The sequence below is a fragment of the Eimeria maxima genome, genomic scaffold, assembly GCF_000499605.1.
Source record: "Eimeria maxima Weybridge genomic scaffold, Emw_scaff20, whole genome shotgun sequence".
Lineage (NCBI taxonomy): Eukaryota > Apicomplexa > Conoidasida > Eucoccidiorida > Eimeriidae > Eimeria > Eimeria maxima.
Window position 1 is genome coordinate 36,688 of NW_013563642.1, and position 20,900 is coordinate 57,587.

The 20,900-nt window shown below is 50.6% G+C and overlaps 3 protein-coding genes across 3 annotated transcripts; all 3 read left to right on the forward strand.

Moving 5' to 3' along the window:
- Positions 1 to 324: 324 nt before the first annotated feature.
- Positions 325 to 2,195, forward strand: EMWEY_00003880 (hypothetical protein, conserved; the record flags this gene model as incomplete). Its single annotated transcript, XM_013477841.1, has 2 exons — positions 325 to 1,003; positions 1,135 to 2,195. 2 exons carry the CDS (start codon positions 325 to 327, stop codon positions 2,193 to 2,195), a joined length of 1,740 nt encoding a protein of 579 aa, XP_013333295.1.
- A 3,651-nt stretch (positions 2,196 to 5,846) lies between these two features.
- EMWEY_00003890 (MGC80941 protein, related) lies at positions 5,847 to 13,507 on the forward strand (the record flags this gene model as incomplete). Its single annotated transcript, XM_013477842.1, has 15 exons — positions 5,847 to 6,798; positions 6,988 to 7,283; positions 7,465 to 7,725; positions 7,855 to 8,352; positions 8,505 to 9,315; positions 9,425 to 9,487; positions 9,749 to 9,822; positions 10,224 to 10,293; positions 10,840 to 10,962; positions 11,071 to 11,827; positions 12,065 to 12,191; positions 12,303 to 12,365; positions 12,536 to 12,652; positions 12,913 to 13,035; positions 13,331 to 13,507. The coding sequence occupies 15 exons, from the start codon at positions 5,847 to 5,849 to the stop codon at positions 13,505 to 13,507; spliced, it is 4,512 nt and encodes a 1,503-aa protein (XP_013333296.1).
- A 2,093-nt stretch (positions 13,508 to 15,600) lies between these two features.
- EMWEY_00003900 (hypothetical protein) lies at positions 15,601 to 20,685 on the forward strand (the record flags this gene model as incomplete). Its single annotated transcript, XM_013477843.1, has 13 exons — positions 15,601 to 15,904; positions 16,059 to 16,376; positions 16,485 to 16,770; positions 17,064 to 17,280; positions 17,478 to 17,613; positions 17,802 to 18,133; positions 18,326 to 18,556; positions 18,733 to 18,969; positions 19,162 to 19,312; positions 19,492 to 19,634; positions 19,830 to 20,016; positions 20,235 to 20,421; positions 20,592 to 20,685. The coding sequence occupies 13 exons, from the start codon at positions 15,601 to 15,603 to the stop codon at positions 20,683 to 20,685; spliced, it is 2,823 nt and encodes a 940-aa protein (XP_013333297.1).
- Between the last annotated feature and the right edge of the window lie 215 nt (positions 20,686 to 20,900).

The following is a 20,900-nucleotide window of genomic DNA, read 5'->3' on the forward strand; positions in this document are numbered from 1 at the left end:
CTTTAAAACGTAGACGAATATCCCATCGAAGACTTTCAATGGAATTTGCAATTTATGCGAGCTTGAATGACGTCAGCGCCCAGGGCTTGGTGGGACAGCCATCCTTGCACCTCTGGTGCGTAACACGCACACAGCCAACAGCCCTGTAGCATTTTACGAACTTTGATATGCCTTCCAGCATAGGAAGCGGATTGTACGAGGGCTGCAGCTTGAGTTTTAGTCATAGAGCAAAGCTGGTAGGAAACTCACGGTGGTTGTTTTGAGCCTTCGCGCGTGTTAGGAACGGAGCGAATTTTTGTCCGCGTATTGGTAGGCAGTCATTGCATGCTCGTGCTCAGCGCAGATCCTATACCAGAGATGACTCAACAAGGGGGTTCTACTCAGACAGCAATTGCTGAAGCGTCTTTGCCTCGCCTCTCAGCGGAGGCCAAGGAAGCTCCGTACAACGAGGCAGCGGGCCTTGCCGTGGAGTTCTTTGTTACTGCTGAGAAGGCAGCTCTAGGGTCTCTACAGGCATACTGCACGTTTCTAGGGAAGATCCATGAAACGGGCGTTTTCTCTTCGTGGTCCTCTGATGAGGAGAACGGGGGCAAGGGCCCAGGTTGTTGCTCCCAACCTTGTGAAGTGACGGGGGAGGGGGAGGTAAATTCTTCAGAGGAGTGCTGTCAACTGGCAGCAGTTAAATTCGCTCTTAACCTCACACCTTTCAGTCTACCCGCCACTTTTTGCGAACAGTTTACTAATGAAACGATTACGTTTACAGTTGTAAGGACTCAAGACTCGAGTCAAGACGGACCCCAGAGGAAAGACGCTCAGAACAAAGCTTCTGCGAAGCCTGATGGAAGAGACAAAGGACCAAAGAAGGCAGGTCCTCCTCGATCAACCATTCCACCGGGCGATTCAAGAACAGCTGAGATGCCAGTTGGTGCACTGTTACTCTTGAGAGACGGTGAAAGCATGCAGCCACCACAGAGAGTTCAAGAAACACTCGCGACGACTCCAGGTAAAACAACCCCAAAACGACGCCGTCAAGCTTCAAGGCTTGACTCTCCATTCAAGAAGAGTGGCAATAGTAATTGCGGCACAGAACCTGTCACTGCGTCAGTGTCTCTTCTTGTGATAGCTGTGTTGTAGGGGTTGTTTCGCTGCGCATTGGAGTAAAAGCAGTCACATCGTTGCTTTCTTGTGAGCTGCGGCATCTTTTAAATCCAGTTTGGTTCCTCATTAAAGATGTGCGCTACCTCCCGTTGACCTCCCAGTGCCTCCAGAAGCCCCAACCCTGTGATGCGTCAGAGGACACCACCGAAAACCCTGCGTTGCCAGCTGCAGCCACAGCAAGTGCTGGCACAGCTACTGCCGCTGCTCCACTTGCTTCTTCAGCTGCACCGGTATCAGAAATTAAAGGAGCATCTTCCGAGATTAAGGTAAGGGGAGAGTGTTCCAGCGAAACAAAATACGGTGTCGATGGAACGTCTGAATATTTTGCTCGGGCCAAAGTGTTCCGGAGGGTCCTAGAGACCGAACCCAGAAGGCCAATAAAATACCTGGACACAAACAGAGTCCATTGGGATGCCGGATTCCTGTGTTTCTGGGGGCCTTCGGTGGAGGACCAGAACGAACTAAAAGACTTTATTGAAGAGCACCGCGTAGAAATAGAGCTTCTGAACACCTGGGATGCACCAGGAATTGACCAGTCCAGCTTGTATCCGGACGTTACTGCTGGACAATGCAAAAGCAAGGCAATAGGGCGGCCCCTGCTGAAACAACCTAAAACTTCCACGGGGACTCCAGCAAAAGGGCAGCGGGTAACAACGAAGGCGCAGCGCTATTCGGGGATCAATCCAGAAACTCCTTCAAACCAAGCAACAACAAACATTACAAACGCCTTCCTGGCAGGGCCAGAGCCCGCCTCGTGCCGGCCACCTCACGGAGTAGCGTCATTCTGCCTTTGCGCTCTAGCGAGTTGCCGGGCAACACATCTATCTTTCTGCACTGATGTTCTGCCTGTTGCCGGTTATGTGGCTCGAAAAGAAGAAGGCAGTGAAACTGTGCAACTATACAGAACCACTGGCCCCGACTTCATGAGTAGCGGCACTCAAATCTCCATAGAAATCAAGCTGGCAGAGCCCTTATTTCAACACTTCAGCTACTCTACGTCACCTGATCGAGCCACGATCAACCAGGCAAGGGGGTGAATTAGCTGCAGCCAGTATATTTAGTCCCATGACGGCCCAGATACCGTTTACACCGGCAGCAACGGTGGATCTGCACTGCGAAGTGTACAGCTTTTGTGGAAAATTAATAACCCAAAGGGAACTCACGCCAGCATTAGAGACGGGGAGAACTTCCTGCTGTGGCGCGCACATCCATAAACGCACTCTGTACGGATAAAAAAGCCTGCGCATCCGTGGCAGAAGTCCCAATTTTCTCTTTGGAGTTGTTGGTGTTGAGGGTGAATATGTCTCAGGAGGGCGAAGCAGTGTCGTCCAGTATCTGCATTTCCATCCCAATTCCGCAGCAAGGAATTAATCGTTTGTTTCTCGCAGCCCCGCTGGGGAGCAAAGTGGCCTACGAGGCAAAATACGTTGAGCAGTGGGAAAAGCAGAAGGCCGGGCATCTGCTCCAGGACAAAAGTAACGCAGGGATGACGGCTGTAGATGGATATGAAGCAGGAGGCGACGTCCTGACAGGATTCCTCATTTCAGACGGAGGGCAAGCAGGCATCTTTTAACCAGAACTTTATTGCATTTATTCTTGCATGAACAGACAAATACAGTAAAAGAACTCCCATGTGTCTCCCAGATAGTGAACTCTCACTGGAAACCCGAATTCTCACCTCGTGATTTTGTGAGTGAACTCTCACAGATGTTGCGACACTACAGATTGCCGGTGGCAACCACTTCAGAACCCTTCTCAGTGGCTGAGCCTCCTGCATGCGCTTAGGTTTCTTTATGGAGTCCTCGAAGGCCCTGCCAATGGCCGCCTGGCGGCGGTAGCAGACCTCCTCCTTGCAGCTGCCCAAGAAGATGGCGGCAACAGATCGCAGGTACTCTACAATTCCCGTTTACGGTTTTCTGACCGGAGATACTCTGTGGCGGACCTCATACAGACGGTCGAGTTGAAAGCCCCTTTGACGGAGATAATGGCGCCTGTGGGAATACAAGGCAGAGGTGGGTACAACTTTCCTCTCTCCTTTTCAGCCCTTTCAAAGTTGCAAATGGCAACGCTGCTGTCTCGTGCTGTAGACCTGAAATGCCAGGATCTGTTCCTTACTCCTGATGAACTACAGAGCATATGCCAATTAAGTCTCCAGTGAGGATGAAACAATTTTTCCCCCTTATGGATCTTGCTGGTCTTTGAACCTTATTGAACCTCACAGGAGTGTGTCCATGTTACTGAGTTCGTCTTCCTCACCTACTGCTACCAGGACGGGTGTGACACTAGCTGCAATTAAATGCTAATCCCAACAACATCTCCTACCCACTCCGCAACTATGAGTTAACCATGATGAGAAACCTGCGAATCGGTGTGGATGTACACGCGCAATTAGGAAGGCCGACCCTACGTCGGCGCAACCTATGCCGCGTCGGCGCCGCTAGTACAGCCCTACCTGTAGTGGCAGCCGCGAACCACTACACAACAGAAAGCTGAAGCTTCGAACAGCAAACTAGGAGCATCTAAATCCAACCAGCATGCAGAGCAGGCAGATCCAAATGTCCTTCAGTTCGTTCAGGCCTAGATCCAACAGCAACTCTCAACGCAGTTTCTGAAGGGTGGTACAGGGACCTCTGTGCAAGCACTGCGACACACGTATATAAGCGTGCGCTGTTTTACAATGTTTCATATACTGCTCACTCTATTCAGGTATACTTCACATTCATGTCTCTCACGGCGTGTAGCTAATTCTACACATATGAAACCATGGATGCAAGTTTGTTTCATCCTCTACAGCTCCAACAATATAATTCAACTACCCGAGGCTCAATGCGGGGACCGCACACCACAGTTTGTTCGTTTTGACCGTTCAAACCAATCTGTGGTGAGAGCCGTAAACACAAAAATTAGTTAATCGAGCAAGGGCGTTTAGGTTTAGAGTGGATCCCTGCCTCTACTAGTATGCCTGCTGCTGCAGTGAGATAAGCTGTTTGTAGACCTAGAGATGCCAGAGACGGGCCGCGCATGCCACGCACCAGATGGTAATGGTATCTAGTTAACGCTTCCCCCGATGTACAGGCGTGATGCTTCGGTGTAAGAAATTTAAGTCAGGTGTTGAGGAAACGCATGTACACAAACTGAAATAGAGCAATGAATGTGCGTTCACGTGCCTAAAGTTCCTCTATGAGTCATCACTGTTCGAGGCAAGGACTCTATGTTTTCCCAGGAAACGGTGGGATGCGGCTGCGGAAAACTTGGGGTAGCATTAGTCTTCATTTGAAATAGAATAGAATCAAAGAAGAAAACCCTTGTCAGGATGTGCATCTACAAGTCCTCCATATTCACACCCTCTCTAGACTCGAGCCTTCCGACAGGGCGCAGTCACAGAGCAGCTGCGCTCTCGTCAGTCGGCACCGCCCGCCCCCCGTTTCAGTGAAGAAAATCAGTCGTAATTAGTTACTGAGGGGCTTTCATTGTCTTTTGAACTCGTTCAACTATTACGTTGTCCTTTTTGAGCCGTGAGACAAGATATATCTGAGAAACTCCATTCAGCAGGCGCTCGCCCCCGTGCGCCCTCACTGGCGCAGAACCACTGCCTCAGGCGTTAAGTGTTGACTTGCTCATTTCGTGAATACCTGGGGCTCTGTATCAGTTAAGAGTTTCCCGTAACCTTGAGCTGGACCTTGCATGCTCCCTTGCTTACTCCGCACAACCTCCCCCGTATACCCTGATGCGGGGCCTCCGACCGTCTGCCATGGCTATGAGGGTTTTCGGGAGATAATGGAACGCCTTCCACAGGGGCTCAAGGAGCACGCAGTAGCTTCTGCCTGCATGCAGTGTCGCTGCAGCAGCAACAGCTGCAGCAGCAATAGCTGCAGCAGCAACAGCTGCAGCATCAACAGCGGCAGCAGCAACAGCTGCAGCATCAACAGCGGCAGCAGCAACAGCTGCAGCATCAACAGCTGCAGCATCAACAGCTTGAGCAGCAACGGCTGCAGTATCAACAGCTGCAGCATCAACAGCTGCAGCATCAACAGCTGCAGCAGCAACAACTGCAGCAGCAACAGCTTGAGCAGCAACAGCTGCGGTAGCAACAGCTGTGGCATCAACGGCAGTTGCTGCCTTAACGCCCACCAGCAGAAACGGCCGCCTCCTTGAGGCATATGGCATATCACTTCCCGATTACGTGTGCTCCGACTTCCATCCCGGTGAATCATATCCCAGGGGCCTTCGGCAGCTGCAGCAGATGTACTGCGGCTGTGAAGACAATGCCCTCTGAGGGAAGATATTTTCTTGCGGGGTTATATCTCCGTTGTCCCCAGGTACTATTGGTTAGGTATTGCTCCGCCCTCCCAAATTCTGTCCGCAGCCTGCTGCCTCTTAATAGAATATATGGGGGATATTTTCCTCTGAAGTTGCCCATAAGGGGTCGGCTTACGGAAGGCAATGTCAGCATTGGCAGCGGCGGCAGCGCCAACCTTATCGGGGGTCACCATTCATTGTTCAACAATGCAGCTCCCCGTCGGTGGTTGTGTCGGTTGGGAGCATCGTTAACGGCTGCAGCGCTCGCAGAAACGGATCCGCCAGCTACCACCAGGCAAGCCACAGCGGCGGCGCGAGCTGCCACACCAGCTTTCATTGGAATTGTCGCAGAGACAAACCCAGATATCAACGGGAGCACAGCAGAGGAAATGAAAGTAACAGAAACAGCTGCTACTGCGCGTGCGCGATCATCTCCGTGTCATCCTGTAGTTTACGGAGGTCTTTCAACCATACAGGGCTTCAAATTAGACATATGTAGTAACTCACCTGCGCGCAGCGCCCGCGTTAATACTTATCTCAAGTGGTCGCAGGAATTCCATCACAAGCAACAGAAACGAGAATATCAGGTGCATCCAGAGGAGCTGCAGGGGAAACAGCATCAATGCGTGCAAGCCATTTCTGAGGCGACAATTGGAGTATCCAGGACGCGGAGCAATGGCACTGGCAACAACAGAGATGGCGATGGCGCGCGCCGTGTTGGCAGTAGCTGCAAAAATCTATCTGGGTGCTGCCATGTGCTGGAAGCGGAAATTGCTTCAGAAGCAGCGGCAGTAATTTCCTCAGCCACTGATGTAGATACGGATCGCCTGTGCCCTAGCGCTCGACAGAACGAGGTGTTCCGACAGGGCCAGGGGCCTAGTACTGTTGCTGCTCTCCCTACACGAGCACGTCGCTCAAGTTTAGCGGCTGCATCAGATGGGCATACACGTTGTGTGACTTCCCAGGGAGTGCCGGCAACTGTTTCCAGCAGGACAACGACAAAATGCGCTCTAGTGGCCAGTTCTGGCTGCACTGCACCATCTCGAGTAGAGCCGGCAAGCGCTAGAGTAACGGCTGCGTCCAGTGGTGCCTCACAACTGCGCCAGGTAGATGTACCTAAACCAAGCAGTGCCTCACCAATCGGTACTCCAGATGCGGCTGCAGTGGACAACGGTGATGTGGCAGTTGTGCCTGCTTGCAGCAGCTGCTCGTTAACTTCTGCGTCGATCTGGAAGAGGTGGCAGGCTTTGCTATGTGAGACGGATCCGCAGCGGCTAGAAGAACTGCTGCTGAAGTTTCCTCCTATTTGCAAGAAGCATATGAAGAAAATAGGAACCTCCGGTACGCATTCACTGCTGTGCATTGTGTTTCTGAAGAGCCGAGATCTCCCCTGACCGTTTGGGCTTATGCAAGACGGGTTGTTTGCCGGCTTCTGTCATTCATGTTACTGATACGAATGGCGCCATGTTACCTGTGTTGCTGCCCACATTTCTGGTGCTGCTGTAATAACCTCCAATGCTACTGCTGCAGGCCGTAAGGAGTTTGTCGTTAGCTTCCGGCAGCTACTGCGTCTGCTGGAGACTGCGGCCCTTCATCCACATGCGACGGAAGCTTCCGTCTCCGTTTTAAGACAACGTGTCCGGCTGGGACTAGAAGAGCATGCAGCAGGATTGGGCACAGCTACCGGACCTGCAGGCACTTCTGGACACAGCGCAGTGGTTTCTTATGTGAATTCAGTAGCAGCTGAGGATGTTGCCCGTCGTCTGGCGTATGTGGAGGGCGGACTGGCTATGCTTGCCCTGGAAAAGGGGGCACAGTTGATGCAGGTGGGCATTACGCGTGTACTGCTTCAGCAGTTCCACTTCTGCTCGCTTGCACTGCAGGGTTTCGGAGGCATTAGTGTCTTATACTTGTGATGGAGCTAGGTACCTAGTCCTAGCTAGCCACGATTCGGGGCCAAGTGCATGAATGGGTGCATTGCTGTTGCTAATGCTGATGCTGCTACAGAGTCTACGGGACTTTGACTGTGCCGACAGCTTCCTCCTTGAGGCCACGGGGCAAGGTGCGCCTCCGCGTGTTGGTTGTGCTGCCCCCCGATGGACATTCAAGGCCATCGATGGGCCCCAGCATGCGCCGCCTAGCCGGCAGAAGAGCTTTTGGCAACAGCTGGAGAGCGGGTCTCTCCTCATTCTGAAGCCCGTTGACGAAGTCTGTTGTGTTGCGTTGGGAACTGTTGATGATGCTGCCGCTGTAGAATTCACCTCTGCTGTTCGTCGTGTGGCAAGTGCTATTCTTGCACAACCCGGTGTTGATCTGTTGCATCGCGTGATTTTTGTCTGCCTGCTTCCTGCCGTTGTGTAGCCAGTGTTTATCAGGGGCGTTGTACTGTGAACACAGGTTTCAGCGTTGCTGGCAAAAGAGCTTCAGTTACTTCATGGTGACTCATTTGACTTCTCTTGTGTTACGGAGCAAGCAGCAGCTGCCGCAGCAGAGTCAGCTTCTGCTTTAATGGTTTCACGCTCAGATGTATCTGGGACGATGTCTGTCTACACAAGTGGTGGACAGAGCCTGAAGCAAATGCAACAGCTGACCGTGCCACAGTCACTGCAGAAGCTGCTAAAGAATGGAGGGGGGAAGTACCGTATCCGCTGCGTGGTCTGTGGCCGCACCCTCCTCGTGTCTGCGGATGAATTACTTCGGAGCCCCATGAACTGTCCCGATTGTGAAACGTCATCAGAGGCAATCAAAGCAACAGTAACAAAAACAGCATGCTGGAGGGCACAAACCTGCGGCACATCGTTTGTCAATGAGTCATCAGTAGACAATTCTCCTTCATTGATAAGTAATGTGCAACAGCAGCAGGAGCTCGAGCATGTGCTGAAACAACTGGAAACGGTAAGATGGTAAAACCGTGACTGACCTCTTCATTTTTGTTGTTGCTATTGTTGGCGGTGCATGTAAGACTATAGCTGTTCGTGTCCTTTTTCTAGGAGTTTTGACCACTTCAGCAGCTGTGTAAGGATGAAAAATGTGTGTGCTCTTATCAGGCAACATCTTGGAGAGCCAACAGATTTGCGTTGGCGTCCCCGGCCTTCATTGCATCCGTATGTAGCAGCAGCAGACTGCCGAATATTAAAGTCCGTGTGCACCCCTTTCCAGAATCAGCGCATGGAGATTGTGGCTCGTGCGACGACATCAACGCACCAGCTGCCGATGCAGCGGGACCTGCTTTATTTCGCCAAAATTCCACAAAGCCTAAAAGGGAGCACTTGCGGAGTGAAGGTTTCTCGCTTTCTCCAGGGGCGCGCTTTTGGGCAATGCCTGTATCGTTTATTGCAGCGGTCCACGCTCGTCAGGTAGAGGCGCTTGCACAATTGGCCGAAAGTGCTTCAATGCAGCTGTTGCTTGAAGGAACTCGTGCAGTAGCATCAGCAAGGGAAGAAGAGAAAGCACCGTCAGCCGCCTACCCACGTGGAAATCGTATTTTGGAAGTCTTGACAGCTACAGAGGGGCAAGATACACATGAATCTGTTCAAGTTAGCAGAGGTCCTCCTTCACCAGCATCGTCCTGTTCCGCCGGAGGTGCACAAGTAGCCACGTCATTATCTGGGATTGGACTTTCTGGTGTATCAGGATCAGCTGCAGCGCACATCTCAGAAGTGCAGGGGATGGCTTCGGAAACCTCTTTAAGCTTTCTTACGCCCAGGCAGCGTGAAGCCGTCTCTGCAGCTACAACCCAAGGGACCCGCATCGTGACTATAGAAGGCAGGCCAACCAAATTCATCAATTCTGGAATGCAGTTAGCGCCAAAAGCGCTCCAAAGGATCTATTGGAATTCATTTGTAGCATACTCGGTTGGTGACTGTTAACCCACAAGGGAACGCGTTTCCACACAGCAGCAGAAGGGCTGATGACTTTGGTGAGCTGGTTTCTGGTCCTGTTGGCGTGTGCTGCTGTACCTTTGCAGGGCCTCCGGGAACGGGAAAGACAGCTGTTGCTGCCTCTATAGTTCGCGAATGGCTGTCGGCATGTACGTTCCATTCAGGAACACGGTGTGAGGACGCCCAATGCGCGTGTAGAGCTCCCATTTTCGTTGCTGCAGGGACGCACGCAGCACTTCGCTCTCTCAAGAACAAGCTTGACCAGGAGGGTACACCGCAACGCATTTGCACATTAGGGCTTTTGCTGCAGTTGCTTTGGATACTCCACAGCAAGGATAGCACCCCACGTGCTGCAGTGCATCCAGCTCGGCCTCAGTAGTTGCTGCTGCTTGCTTGCTTCGCGACTCCAGGTGTACAGACAATTCGCCTTTCTGACGAAGAAGCGGTACTGGAAGCGCTCCAGGCATCATCGCCCCCACACAGAGTACGCAAGAACCCTTTCTTTTGACTCTTTTACTTCACGTTGAGACCAAATGCCATTTTAGCTCGTCACCTTGAGGCCTCAGCACAGACTTGCTTCCAAGAATTGTAGATGCGCATTGGTTGTTGCCACATGCTGCGGGGCGGATGCGTAGGCACTTGTGCTGCTCGATACAATATATCAGGTAAATCGGAAGTTCGCTGGTTTTACTGCTGACACTTTTATTGCTGGATCCGCCCTTGGCAGCTGTAGGGACAATCTATGTTTTGTGGCTGCCTCTGCTGAGTTTCTCATTTGAATCCCTTGGCCCGTCCCTAAAGCTGACTATTTTCAGTTGCTGTCCATGGATTTCCTGCTCTTGAAACATGGTCTGGATGTATCTGCTGTGGTAATGTGCGACAAAGGGCCATCGCCTAGCCAAGCTGAAGTTGCAACCTCGTCGGGTTCTTGTAGATGAAAGCTCGCAGCTTACCGGTAATCATTTCGTACTTAATTTAATAGCTGCTTGAGCCACCGTGCTTCTGCTTCTCTTTGAACAGAGTACCTTAGGTGGTTTCAGGCGTGCTCATCCTCAGCAAGTTCCCTTGTTCATTCGTGCTGGCCTCTCTCGTACTCTGCTGATGTATCCGTGTGAATGATTTTAGGCTCCTTGGCCTTTTCTAGCTTGCCTCTTTAGTCCATTCTTCTTGCGACTACCTATTCCTTCCAAACACCTTAGTGACTAATGCGTTTCTTGGCCTCACTTCCGCTAACCTTTTGCCATTGCCCAGAGTTCACTCATTTGAATGAAGATGCTATCTGCGGATGCCTGGGGCCAGGCGTTTGCTGGCTTTTGCTGCGAAGCAAGCTGTGGTGTTCGATGTTTTCGTGTAGCGACATTTTCGGCCTCCCGCCGTTCCCCTTGGTCCTCCGTGCACACGCCAGGCGCATCCCGCGTATCACCCCACATATACGAAAGTTTTTATTTAGGTTTTGGATAAACGCTCTTTTGACGGTGCTTCTCTCTTACAGAGTTTGCAGGCCTTGGGGCTTTGGTTAACGGCGCTGAAAAGGTGGTGCTGATTGGCGATGAGCGGCAACTGCCACCTGCATCAGCTCTGGCAGCATCAGCGTCGCCTCGCTCCTTGTTTAGTGCCCTCAAAGGTCAGCAAAGATCTTCAGTATTGGGCACTTAGCTGGTTTGTTTTTCGTTTATTTTTGGGCGTTTCATCATCCAGGGGCGCAGCGGATGTGCTGCGGCTGGATTTGCAGGCGGCGCGTGTAAGTCGGTTCTGCTGAATCTTCAGTTCCGAATGCCTCCACTCCTAGCCGCATTTATATCTTCGCACTTTTATGAGGGACAACTGCTAACGCACCCTTCTCGAACGTGCAATTTGTCCGTTGACGGGTTCCCACTGCCGTCGAACCAAGCTGAAAAGAGCCAGCAGCAGTTTCAGCGGCGGCCCGAAGGCGTCGATTTGACGCCGCTTGTGGAATCTCCACAGCATGCAGTTGCAGCTTCGAATATCAGTAGAGTGGCTAGTCAATGCAGCGTTGGCCCGCGGAGCATATTTGGGAAGATGGCCTCGCTTCACTGCAAATATTCATTCGGAGGGAATCAGACGGTTGCAATTAAATCGCTGGAGACAAGTCAGGATAAATATCGTTTCCCGTGGCCTGACGGCAGTGAAGGAGACAAAGATCTTGCTAAGAGGCTTTTGGAGCAGCTAGGAGTGCAGGGGAAATCTTCAGAACACTCAGCCCCACCGTTTCATTGGGTGCAGGAGCTGCATGCATCCCCTTGGCCTGACGTCCTCCCCATTCTGTTTTTGGACACATCTCCTTGGGCATCACGACCTTGCAGAATGCTGGCAAAGGTCGCGTTGCCCTCTTCAGCACCAGGAGGCACAGCGGAAACTTTCGATCCTTCGGGTACTGCAGGATTAACACGTAGTGCAGACGGATGCAAAACACTGCTGAAGAGCCTACCTGCGGAGCAACGCGTCAAAAGCTCCCTCCAAAATCCGCTGTCCGTAATCAGAAGTTCAGCCCTGCCGTTGCACATTGTCTCTAATGCTGTGGTTAGGACCTTGCATAATTGCCATCTGGTAGTAACTAGACTGAACTAGACTACAGTTGGGTTGACTCCTAGGATGGGGTATCTGATGCCAGGCAAATTATGGCTGGCAACTTCGGAGGGAATTCGTTTGCACACGCTGCTGTGGTCTGTTTCTTCTCGGATGTTTTTTCTTCTGCTGTTACTTAGGGAGGCTTTCATGGTGTACAAGTGCGTGCAAGTGTTACTCAGTTGCGGTACCTCGAAAAAGGATATTGCAGTTCTGACACCATACCAGGCTCAAGCGCAGCTCCTTTCTCGCGTTCTGCACCCCGTGGTAGGTACTGTTGCTTCTACCGAAGCTGTAAAGGCGGGTCTTTTCTGGAGCCTCTCGAACGTCCCGACCTTATTGGTAATGCTGCAATTATCCTGTGTTCATCCAACTCAGGAGAGGGAGCACAACTCCCGAGGGAGCGTCAAGCGGTCGAGTCGGCTCTCATTCGTTCAGCCAGTGAGGTTGCTGAAGTTAGTGGGGGGCATTAAACTTTATGGTGGCTGTTATTTGGTTGACACTTTTTCCAGCAGATTGAGGCGGAACAATTTTTACTGGCTGACTTCCTTTTGCCGATGTGCTGTACTTGGGTGCTGTTCTCCGTATGTTGTGGTACCGGTGCGATCCAGGCGTTTGACGTACTGGACGAGAGGTGCCGTCCGCACCCGCAGGTCTTTACAGTTGATGGATTTCAAGGCCATGAGAGAGAGTACATCATATTATCTACCGTAAAGGCGTCTCGTAAGGTATGTTTTGCAGGTCATTGGGACTTTCCTAATCCGTAGCTTGTTGGCATTGGCTGCACACTGTGGATAGGCAAGCCTACAGAAGTATACACACGTGCTGTTACACATCCATTCATGTTACACTACTTATTCTCTAAACGCATTTGTGTACTTCGCATTTTGTCCACCAAGCGAAGCGAGCTTTTTGCATGTATGCTATGGTGTGGATGCCTCTTGTACCCAGTTTATTCTTCCAACCTTCAAGTGTTTGATTTTCGCAGAATTTACGGGAGTTTTTTCTCTTTGACCCACGACGGATTAATGTTGCATTGTCGAGGGCCAGCAGAGGTCTCATTATTGTAGGCAATGCACATGCACTTGCTGACGCCTCACCAACATGGAATGTAAGTGCAGTTGACGCGCGCGCACGCACAGCGTCACTCAGAGCAATACTTCCAGATTCAGTGTGCGCATAAAGCACTGAGGGTGAATCACAATCTACACTGCAAGCTTCATGCTAATTTGGTGGCAATTTTCTACTGGCACCAACCCAAGAGGTGCCCGTTATGCACAGCACGGTGCCTTGTATGTGGAGCACCTTGACACAAGCTATAGGAAGCACGCTGGAGATTGTTTGTCACGCTGAGCGCATGCCCGTGGAACGACTTGCGCATTTGTTTAGTGCGACGATCTGCGCAGAGCTTCCTCTTATTCCTGAGGACCCTCGGAGCAGCACTGCCTTTGGATCATCCCTCGCTGAGGACGAGCCTTACAAAGGGTTTGCTTCTTCCCCGCCCCAAAGCCTCTCAACGTCTCAAGCAAGACCTGCCGCGAGATGTGAACCCTTCGAAGCGCGTGATAAATTGGGAATGGTAAAACTAGTGCATGGACCGTTCCACATGTTCCGTTGAAACTTCGTAGTAATACGGCGAAAACACGTATTCCGCCTCGCCGTTTTTGCACAATTTTATCTTGAAGTCGAGTTGACCGAACGGTTCTGGAGTTCGGCGTGTTTTTAACTGCGTAATCACTCAAAATGCATACCACAGGCATATATAAACCGTGGTTTGTGCTTGTGATGAGAGCCATGAATACTGTGCAGAAGATTCCTCCTATTGCACGCAATTCAACGCATGCATTTCGTTCAATAGGAGGGATTTTCTGCTGTTCGCTCACCAGGCGAGCTACACTTGTCATATTGGGTAGCTTGAAGCAGCAAAGTATTGAGGGTACTAACATTCTGCTTCCCGTTGTAAGACGTTGCTTGAATATTCATTCTGATTGTTGAAAAATTTTAGGCTGAAGCACTGTGGTAAATCGCTTATATTGGGAAAGCCCTGTAGCGTCACCGCAGGTGAGCAGCTATGCAGTTCACGTACGATGTGCAAAAGAGGGCGTTTCAATAGAAATGGTGAATGGGCTACCACAGCTGAACCAGAATCCTCTGTTAGATTTTCATTCTGTCTTCAAGACCACGCGTGTGGCAGTGGAAGCAGTTCCTACAAGCGGAGCGCTGTTTCGGGCATTCTCGAACCGTATACGAAAATTGAAAGGCACTACTGGCAAGTATAGGGCATCCAGAACTGTACGCCATACTGAAGGCTTAGCTGAGACAATTAAGGAATAGTAGGTACCACTCTGGAAATACAATAACTATGCAAGGAATGCAGCTATGGCGTTGCACTAGCAAACCAAGCGCATGCACCGAAACACAAAATACAAACTTGAACGGGTCAGTCAAATTTGTATAGAGAAGTAAGGAGTTGAAATCGAGTACATGATTGCAACGCAAAACCCCAATATAGACTGGGATCCACTTTCTTTCTCAAGTATGGAGTGGGCACCAAACTGGTAAGCGGCAGATTGTGACGCAGAGGGCATTCACCTCAGACACTGCCCATCTAGTCCCACAGTGCATTCCCCTGGGTTCCATTGGCGATAAAAGCAGCACACACAGCACTTTGTAAACGGGCTATCAGCTGCTAGAGTAGCTCAAATGGTAGTTTCCTGCCTATCTGTACGAGCAGCCAGCCATAACATAGCTTGTAGCGAATGTTGAAGGCCGAAAGTGAGTTGTACATGCCTTCTTTGGTTTCGTGGATATGTGCATTCTATATTTTATTGAACTGTCCCCCAGGTTGGCGCCGACGCAACTACGGTTCTGGCAGATTGGAAGAACGCCAAAGCCTTCTCACGCGTTAGGAACAAACTGAATAGAATGCATAAAAGGCTGAACAGCCGTTGAACTAGCTAGCTGAATGAGAAGAACTTTCAATTTAGTTCGTTAGTAGGAAAGTTAAATTTGGAGCTTGACTGGCGTGTGCCCGGCAATCGCCCGTGGCCTCTAGTTTATTGGTCCTGTCGCCACAGAAGCCACCGGACTACTCCATCTGAAGGATATAAGCTGTGAGCCAATGGAGGAAAGTACTTAATGCTTAATGATTCTGGAGTTCAATCAGGACGTAACAGAAAATTAAGGACAGTGCAGCAGCGATTAGAGGAAACCAATGGCGTGGTTAGCATAGGCTCGCGTTGACTGAAGAAACTGAAATGCGTGCACGTACAACATATTTTTGTTGATGAGTTGCGTAGTTGCTATCCCAGCTTTATTGAAGTGTAACATAATGGCGAAGTAGCCCACTTTGGAACCGTAGCGCTGTCGCTCCACTATCACGGCGTGACTCCGTGGCACATGTGGGCTTGAAAACGCCCGCGCACGCTGCTGGTGGCTGCGTCAAAAATAAAGTCCTGAAAACGAATTCTTTGAAACTGACTCAACAATTTTCTTTGTAAGGGCCCGTTTATGCTGAGCATCCATTTATGGTCAGCTGACTGCGCAGTTGGCTCGCTAAGCGAGGTCTTGCACACACCCGCCATCACACGCACGAAACTCCCGGTTCAGCTGCTTCGTAAAAATCAAAATACAATATCAAGCAATCAAGAGGAATAACAACTCAAATTAGGTAAAGATGGATCCATCGTCGTGGACCGGGTTGGTGAGGAAGGTATACACTGCAGCACAGGACATATGTAGGGAACGTGGAGCTCCGCAAATTGATCCGCTTCACCTCTTGGCTGCTCTTTTACAAGATCCACAGCAGCTTCCTACCCAGGCTCTGCGGAAGGTCGGTGCAGATATGACGCTTTTGCATGAGCAAGTGGATCTAGAAATCTCGAAATTCCCGGCGCAAAATCCCCCACCAGAATACGTCGGGCCGAATCATGCATGCACAGCGGTTTTTCGTCAAGCGAAAACCATTCAGACAGAGATGAGTAAGCTCTTATACGACAAACCAGAGTAACTATGGATTATGTACCCCACACCATATTCTCAGTATGCAGAAATCTTTCTTATGCGTTATTGCTCGTTTTTGTATGCTAACAGCAACTAGGGAACTTGAATTTCTATTGTTGATGTATCTCGCAGAGGACACTCATCTAGCTGTCGACCATTTGTTGTTGGCAGTATGTGAAAATCGCACAGTCAAGCATGCACTCCAGGCAGCTGGTTGTGATTACAAGAAGTTGAAGGAAGTTTGCATGAAGATTCGTGCCGGAGCGCGAGTCACGGGTGAAGGGGCTGATCAGAACTTTGACGCTCTGACGAAGTACGGAGTAGATTTCACTGACTTAGCGGAGCAAGGGAAGCTGGATCCCGTGATTGGTAGGGACGAAGAAATCAGAAGGGTCATTCGCATTCTCTGCAGAAGAACGAAAAACAATCCTGTCTTGATTGGCGAGCCAGGTGAGCACGAATCTCCTCCGTGCCTGTGTTTGGACTACCTCTACCCATCTAGAGACGCAGCGGTCTTGAAATTATTCTTGCTTTTTCAGCTGATTGTCTGATGTTCAGGTGTAGGGAAATCCGCAATTGTGGAGGGTCTGGCTAGACGGGTCGTCGAGGGTGATGTGCCGTCGTCACTCCGTTGCCGCGTGATATCGCTTGATTTGGGAGCTCTTATTTCTGGAGCGAAGTACCGCGGGGAGTTTGAGGAACGCCTCAAAGCAGTACTAATGGAGGTCAAGAACGCAGAAGGTTCAATTATTCTCTTTATTGATGAAATTCACATGGTTATGGGGGCTGGCAAGACAGACGGAGCCATGGATGCTGCAAATCTTTTGAAGCCAATGCTCGCCAGGTACCTCTTGCTAAGTGCTTATTAGCGTTCGACGGCGGCTGTAAGAGTAGTTCTGGCTTGCTATAGTGGATTGTGAACACTAGGAGCTGCCAGATAGTCTACTTTTTCCTTAGCGTGTCCAAATATCTGACATATTAGGAAGCTTGGTGTTTCGCCCTTCAGCTTCATAGTGTGCCGCATGAAACTTGCGCCGTCTTACGTAGAGTCGTGTATGAAATGCAGCTAATTATGAAGTCTGATGAAATGATCGATCACCAAGCTGGCATGGGCTCTTGTATGCTTTTCTGTTTCAGAGGGGAGCTTCGCTGCATCGGGGCAACAACCCTCGATGAGTACCGAAAACACGTGGAGAAGGATGCCGCTTTTGAGAGGCGCTTTCAGCAAGTGCACGTTCATGAGCCATCTGTCTCTGCAACCATTTCTATCCTTAGAGGCTTAAAAGATCGATATGCCGCTCACCACGGAGTTCGAATATTGGACAGTGCCCTTGTAGAAGCGGCTCAACTGGCGGTGAGATTGTCCCCTACAACATCTCCGGCTTCTAGCTGGGTTTTATGCCTCTTCTAGCCTGCTTGCCTTTGAAAGCACTACATCAAGACATGGGGAGTAGTGACAACTGTTGGTGTTGGTGTCTTTGCTTGACAAAACTCAAGTTTGTAGGTGGTTCTGCTTTCCGGTGCTGCATATCCTTTGAATTGCTTCAACAGGATCGTTACATTACCTCCAGGTTTCTACCGGATAAGGCCATAGATCTCATGGACGAGGCGTGTGCCATCGCCCGCGTCCAAGTTGACAGCAAGCCAGAAGTTATGGATCGCCTCGAGCGATTTATATTCCAGCTAGGCACGCTATTGATATTGTTGGACAACCTGTGACTAAGCTTCCGCCAAGGGGCAACTCTCGTCATAGCTTTCTTCGTACTGCATATCTCACCTATGCCACTCATCACCTAGCGAGAGCATGGCCACTAGGCAGTCTGCAGTCTACCGGGAGCTGGGCCCCGGTTGCTTGTTGTGTGTGCTTTGCTTCAGAGGTGGAGGCGACGGCCCTGTCGAAGGAAAGCGACGCTGCTTCACAAGAGCGCCTCACCGAGGTCCGTCAAGAGATTGCAAAGCACAGAGAAACACTGAAACCGCTTCAGATTCAGTATACGCGCGAAAAGGAAACGCTTGATGAGTTGCGGCAGCTTGCTTTGAAAGAGGACGAGTTGAAAGCAAAGATTGAAAAGGCAGAGAGGCTAGGTCAGATGGACCTTGTGGCAGAGTTGCGGTACGACGCACTCCCTGGACTACAAAAGCGGTTGATGGAGCTACGCAAGGAGCAGGAAATGTATGAGAAGACACACAAGCCTCTGCTAACAGAGGTACATTCTTCTTGGCTTCCGATGTATTTTAGGAAGAAGAAATGGAGTATCTGGAATTGTAAAGCCTTTCACCTGTCGTGGAGTAGCAGTCCAGTCTGTCGTCTTGCAATCTGGCTTTCAAAACTGCGTTTGCCCGAATAAGAAATGAATTATTCTCTACCTGTCTGGCTTTGCGTTCTTACTGCGGCACAGGTAGTTGGACCGGAACAGATAGCTGACGTTGTGCATCGCTGGACGAACATTCCCGTGCAGAAGTTGACGCAAACAGAGAAGGAAAGGTTGCTGCGCCTTAGGGAAAAACTCTCACAGCGTGTCGTCGGCCAGCTCCCAGCTGTCATTGCCGTATCGGAGTCCATCTTGAGATCAGCTGCTGGCCTTGCCAGACGAAATAAGCCAATCGGGAGCTTCCTCTTCTTGGGCCCGGTGCGGTGCGGCAGCCCCTATCTGTGAAGAACAGTGGAAATCCACACTGGTAGTGAATCAGCTTGTCAGTTTGTCTCCGACTGCTGCCACTGTAGGAACTCCAAGAATCTCCGCTTATGGTTGCGTTGACGCAACTCCTGTTGTGTCTGTGTACTCTTGTTTTTCGTTCTTAACAGACCGGTGTGGGGAAGACGGAGCTATGCAAAGTTGTGGCAGAAGAATTATTCGACACAAAGGAGCGAATAGTGCGACTGGACATGTCAGAGTACATGGAAGCTCATTCCGTTGCTCGACTAATTGGGGCGCCACCGGGTTACGTCGGCCACGAAGAAGGCGGGCAGCTTACAGAGGCAGTCAGGCGGAATCCCTACTCAGTGGTATTACTGGATGAAGTGGAAAAGGCTCATCATCAGGTGAGGCGGAGCATATGTGAGAGTAATGGGAATGCAGCACATGCTCTTCATAGCATATGCACACAGCATATGGAATAACAGTGGGCAGCGCACACGCTCCCGGTCAAATGCAAATATACCGTTGCTAACTGTATATATGCAGTTTTGCTCGTGTGGAGCTTTCATATGAAGTATTGGAGGCCTTGTCTTCAGGTTTGGAACGTGCTGCTTCAAGTTCTGGACGAAGGGCGCCTCACTGACTCTCAAGGCCGCACAGTTGATTTCTCAAATTGTTTGCTCATTTTGACCTCCAACATTGGTGCCCATCATCTCCTTGCAGCCGCCGAAAAAAGCTCCATAGGTGGTAAGAATCGCTCTTTGTTCAGTTAATTAACTAGTACAATGGACCTTAGCATTCTAAGCCAGCAAGAAAACGTGAAAATTCGCTCCTCTGCGTTTGCATGCAAGATGCGTTTGGCTTGACTAATCTTGCCCAGAGGAAGAAGACGCGTAGATGCCAAAAACGATGTTTGTGATTTGCAGGCCAGGATAAAGCAGAGGCAATATTTACTGAAGCTTTTGCAAAAGTGATGAAGGAAGTGCGCCAACTATTCAGACCGGAGCTGCTCAATCGCCTGGATGACATTGTTGCATTCAAGGCGCTGAGTAACAGCGATCTCATAGAGGTGAACGCTGCGGAACATTCCCATCCCACAGCTTGCTAGACCTTGATCCCGAGGCACTTAAAGTTTCCACCTTGAGGCTTGGCGGCTTGGGGGGTCTTCTGTGTATGTGCCCATGCATCGACAACGGTCACTAAGCATTGTGGCATTGTATATCTGCCGTTTGTTGCCCCCGTTCGATCCTACATCGTTGTGCAGGTGATGCGGCTTCAAGTTGAAGAAGTTCGGCACCGTCTCCGCGAAAAACGCATTGACTTGCAGCTGACAGATAGGGCGTTAGAGCACGCGCTTGAAGAGGCGTTTGATCCAGCATTCGGGGCTCGACCACTCAAGCGATATCTAGAGAAGCATATTGTATCTGACCTATCCGTCATGCTACTCAGTGGTTCGCAACAAGGCACATAGCACACGCGTTCTTTCTCCGCATTATTTTCACCCCTTTTTCTCCTCCATACCTTGACGATATACCACAGGAGCGCAGTCCTAGTGCATACGTGCGCTTATACTTTCTTGTGCATATGCGTTATTGTGGGGTGGTTATTGTTATTAATCCTTGTACGTGACGTCACCTCGTGTCGACTGGGTTTTCTGGGAATTGCTCAGGGGAGTTGGGGCCTGATCATGAGGCTGTCGCCGATTGGAGTGACGAGGAACGCAAGTGGAAGTGGCGTATCACCCGCTTGCATGCACCGGAGGGCGAGGCACAGAACGAGATGGAAACAGACGCCTTGGGAGACGGGCTAGCTCGGTCGATTTCGCAAAGCAGTCGCACAAGCTCGTATACAGGACGGTCGGAGGCAATGCATGCCGCAAATACCAAACGATTCAGGTACTAGGATTTGTAATCTGCTCCGTCTCTTTAGAATCGTCGCCTGCCGCAGCGCCCCAGACTGCGTGCTTCATGGGGGGCGCCTCCCCACTAGAAACGTGTCGTCAATCCAGCATTGTCGTTTACTTCAGCGTCCTGGTCGTGACAAAGACGCAGCTCATGTACATTTCTATTCACATATACCGTAACGGTCCTGTAGCACGGGCCGTTCGACAACTTCAGTGACCGCTGCAGTCAAGTTTCGGGTGGCGTGGGACTCTCTTTGTGAAGCAATGCCCAGCGTCGAATGACCGTAGTTCCTCAGCTCCTTGGTCACCTGCTGTTCTGGAAGCGCAGTTCACGACTAATGCGGAGGTCCGTTAGCCAAGTTCTGTGATGTAAACTTTGTCCTCATGTACTACAAAGGCATGCCGCTGGGGCTGCGGAGGATGCTGCTGCCC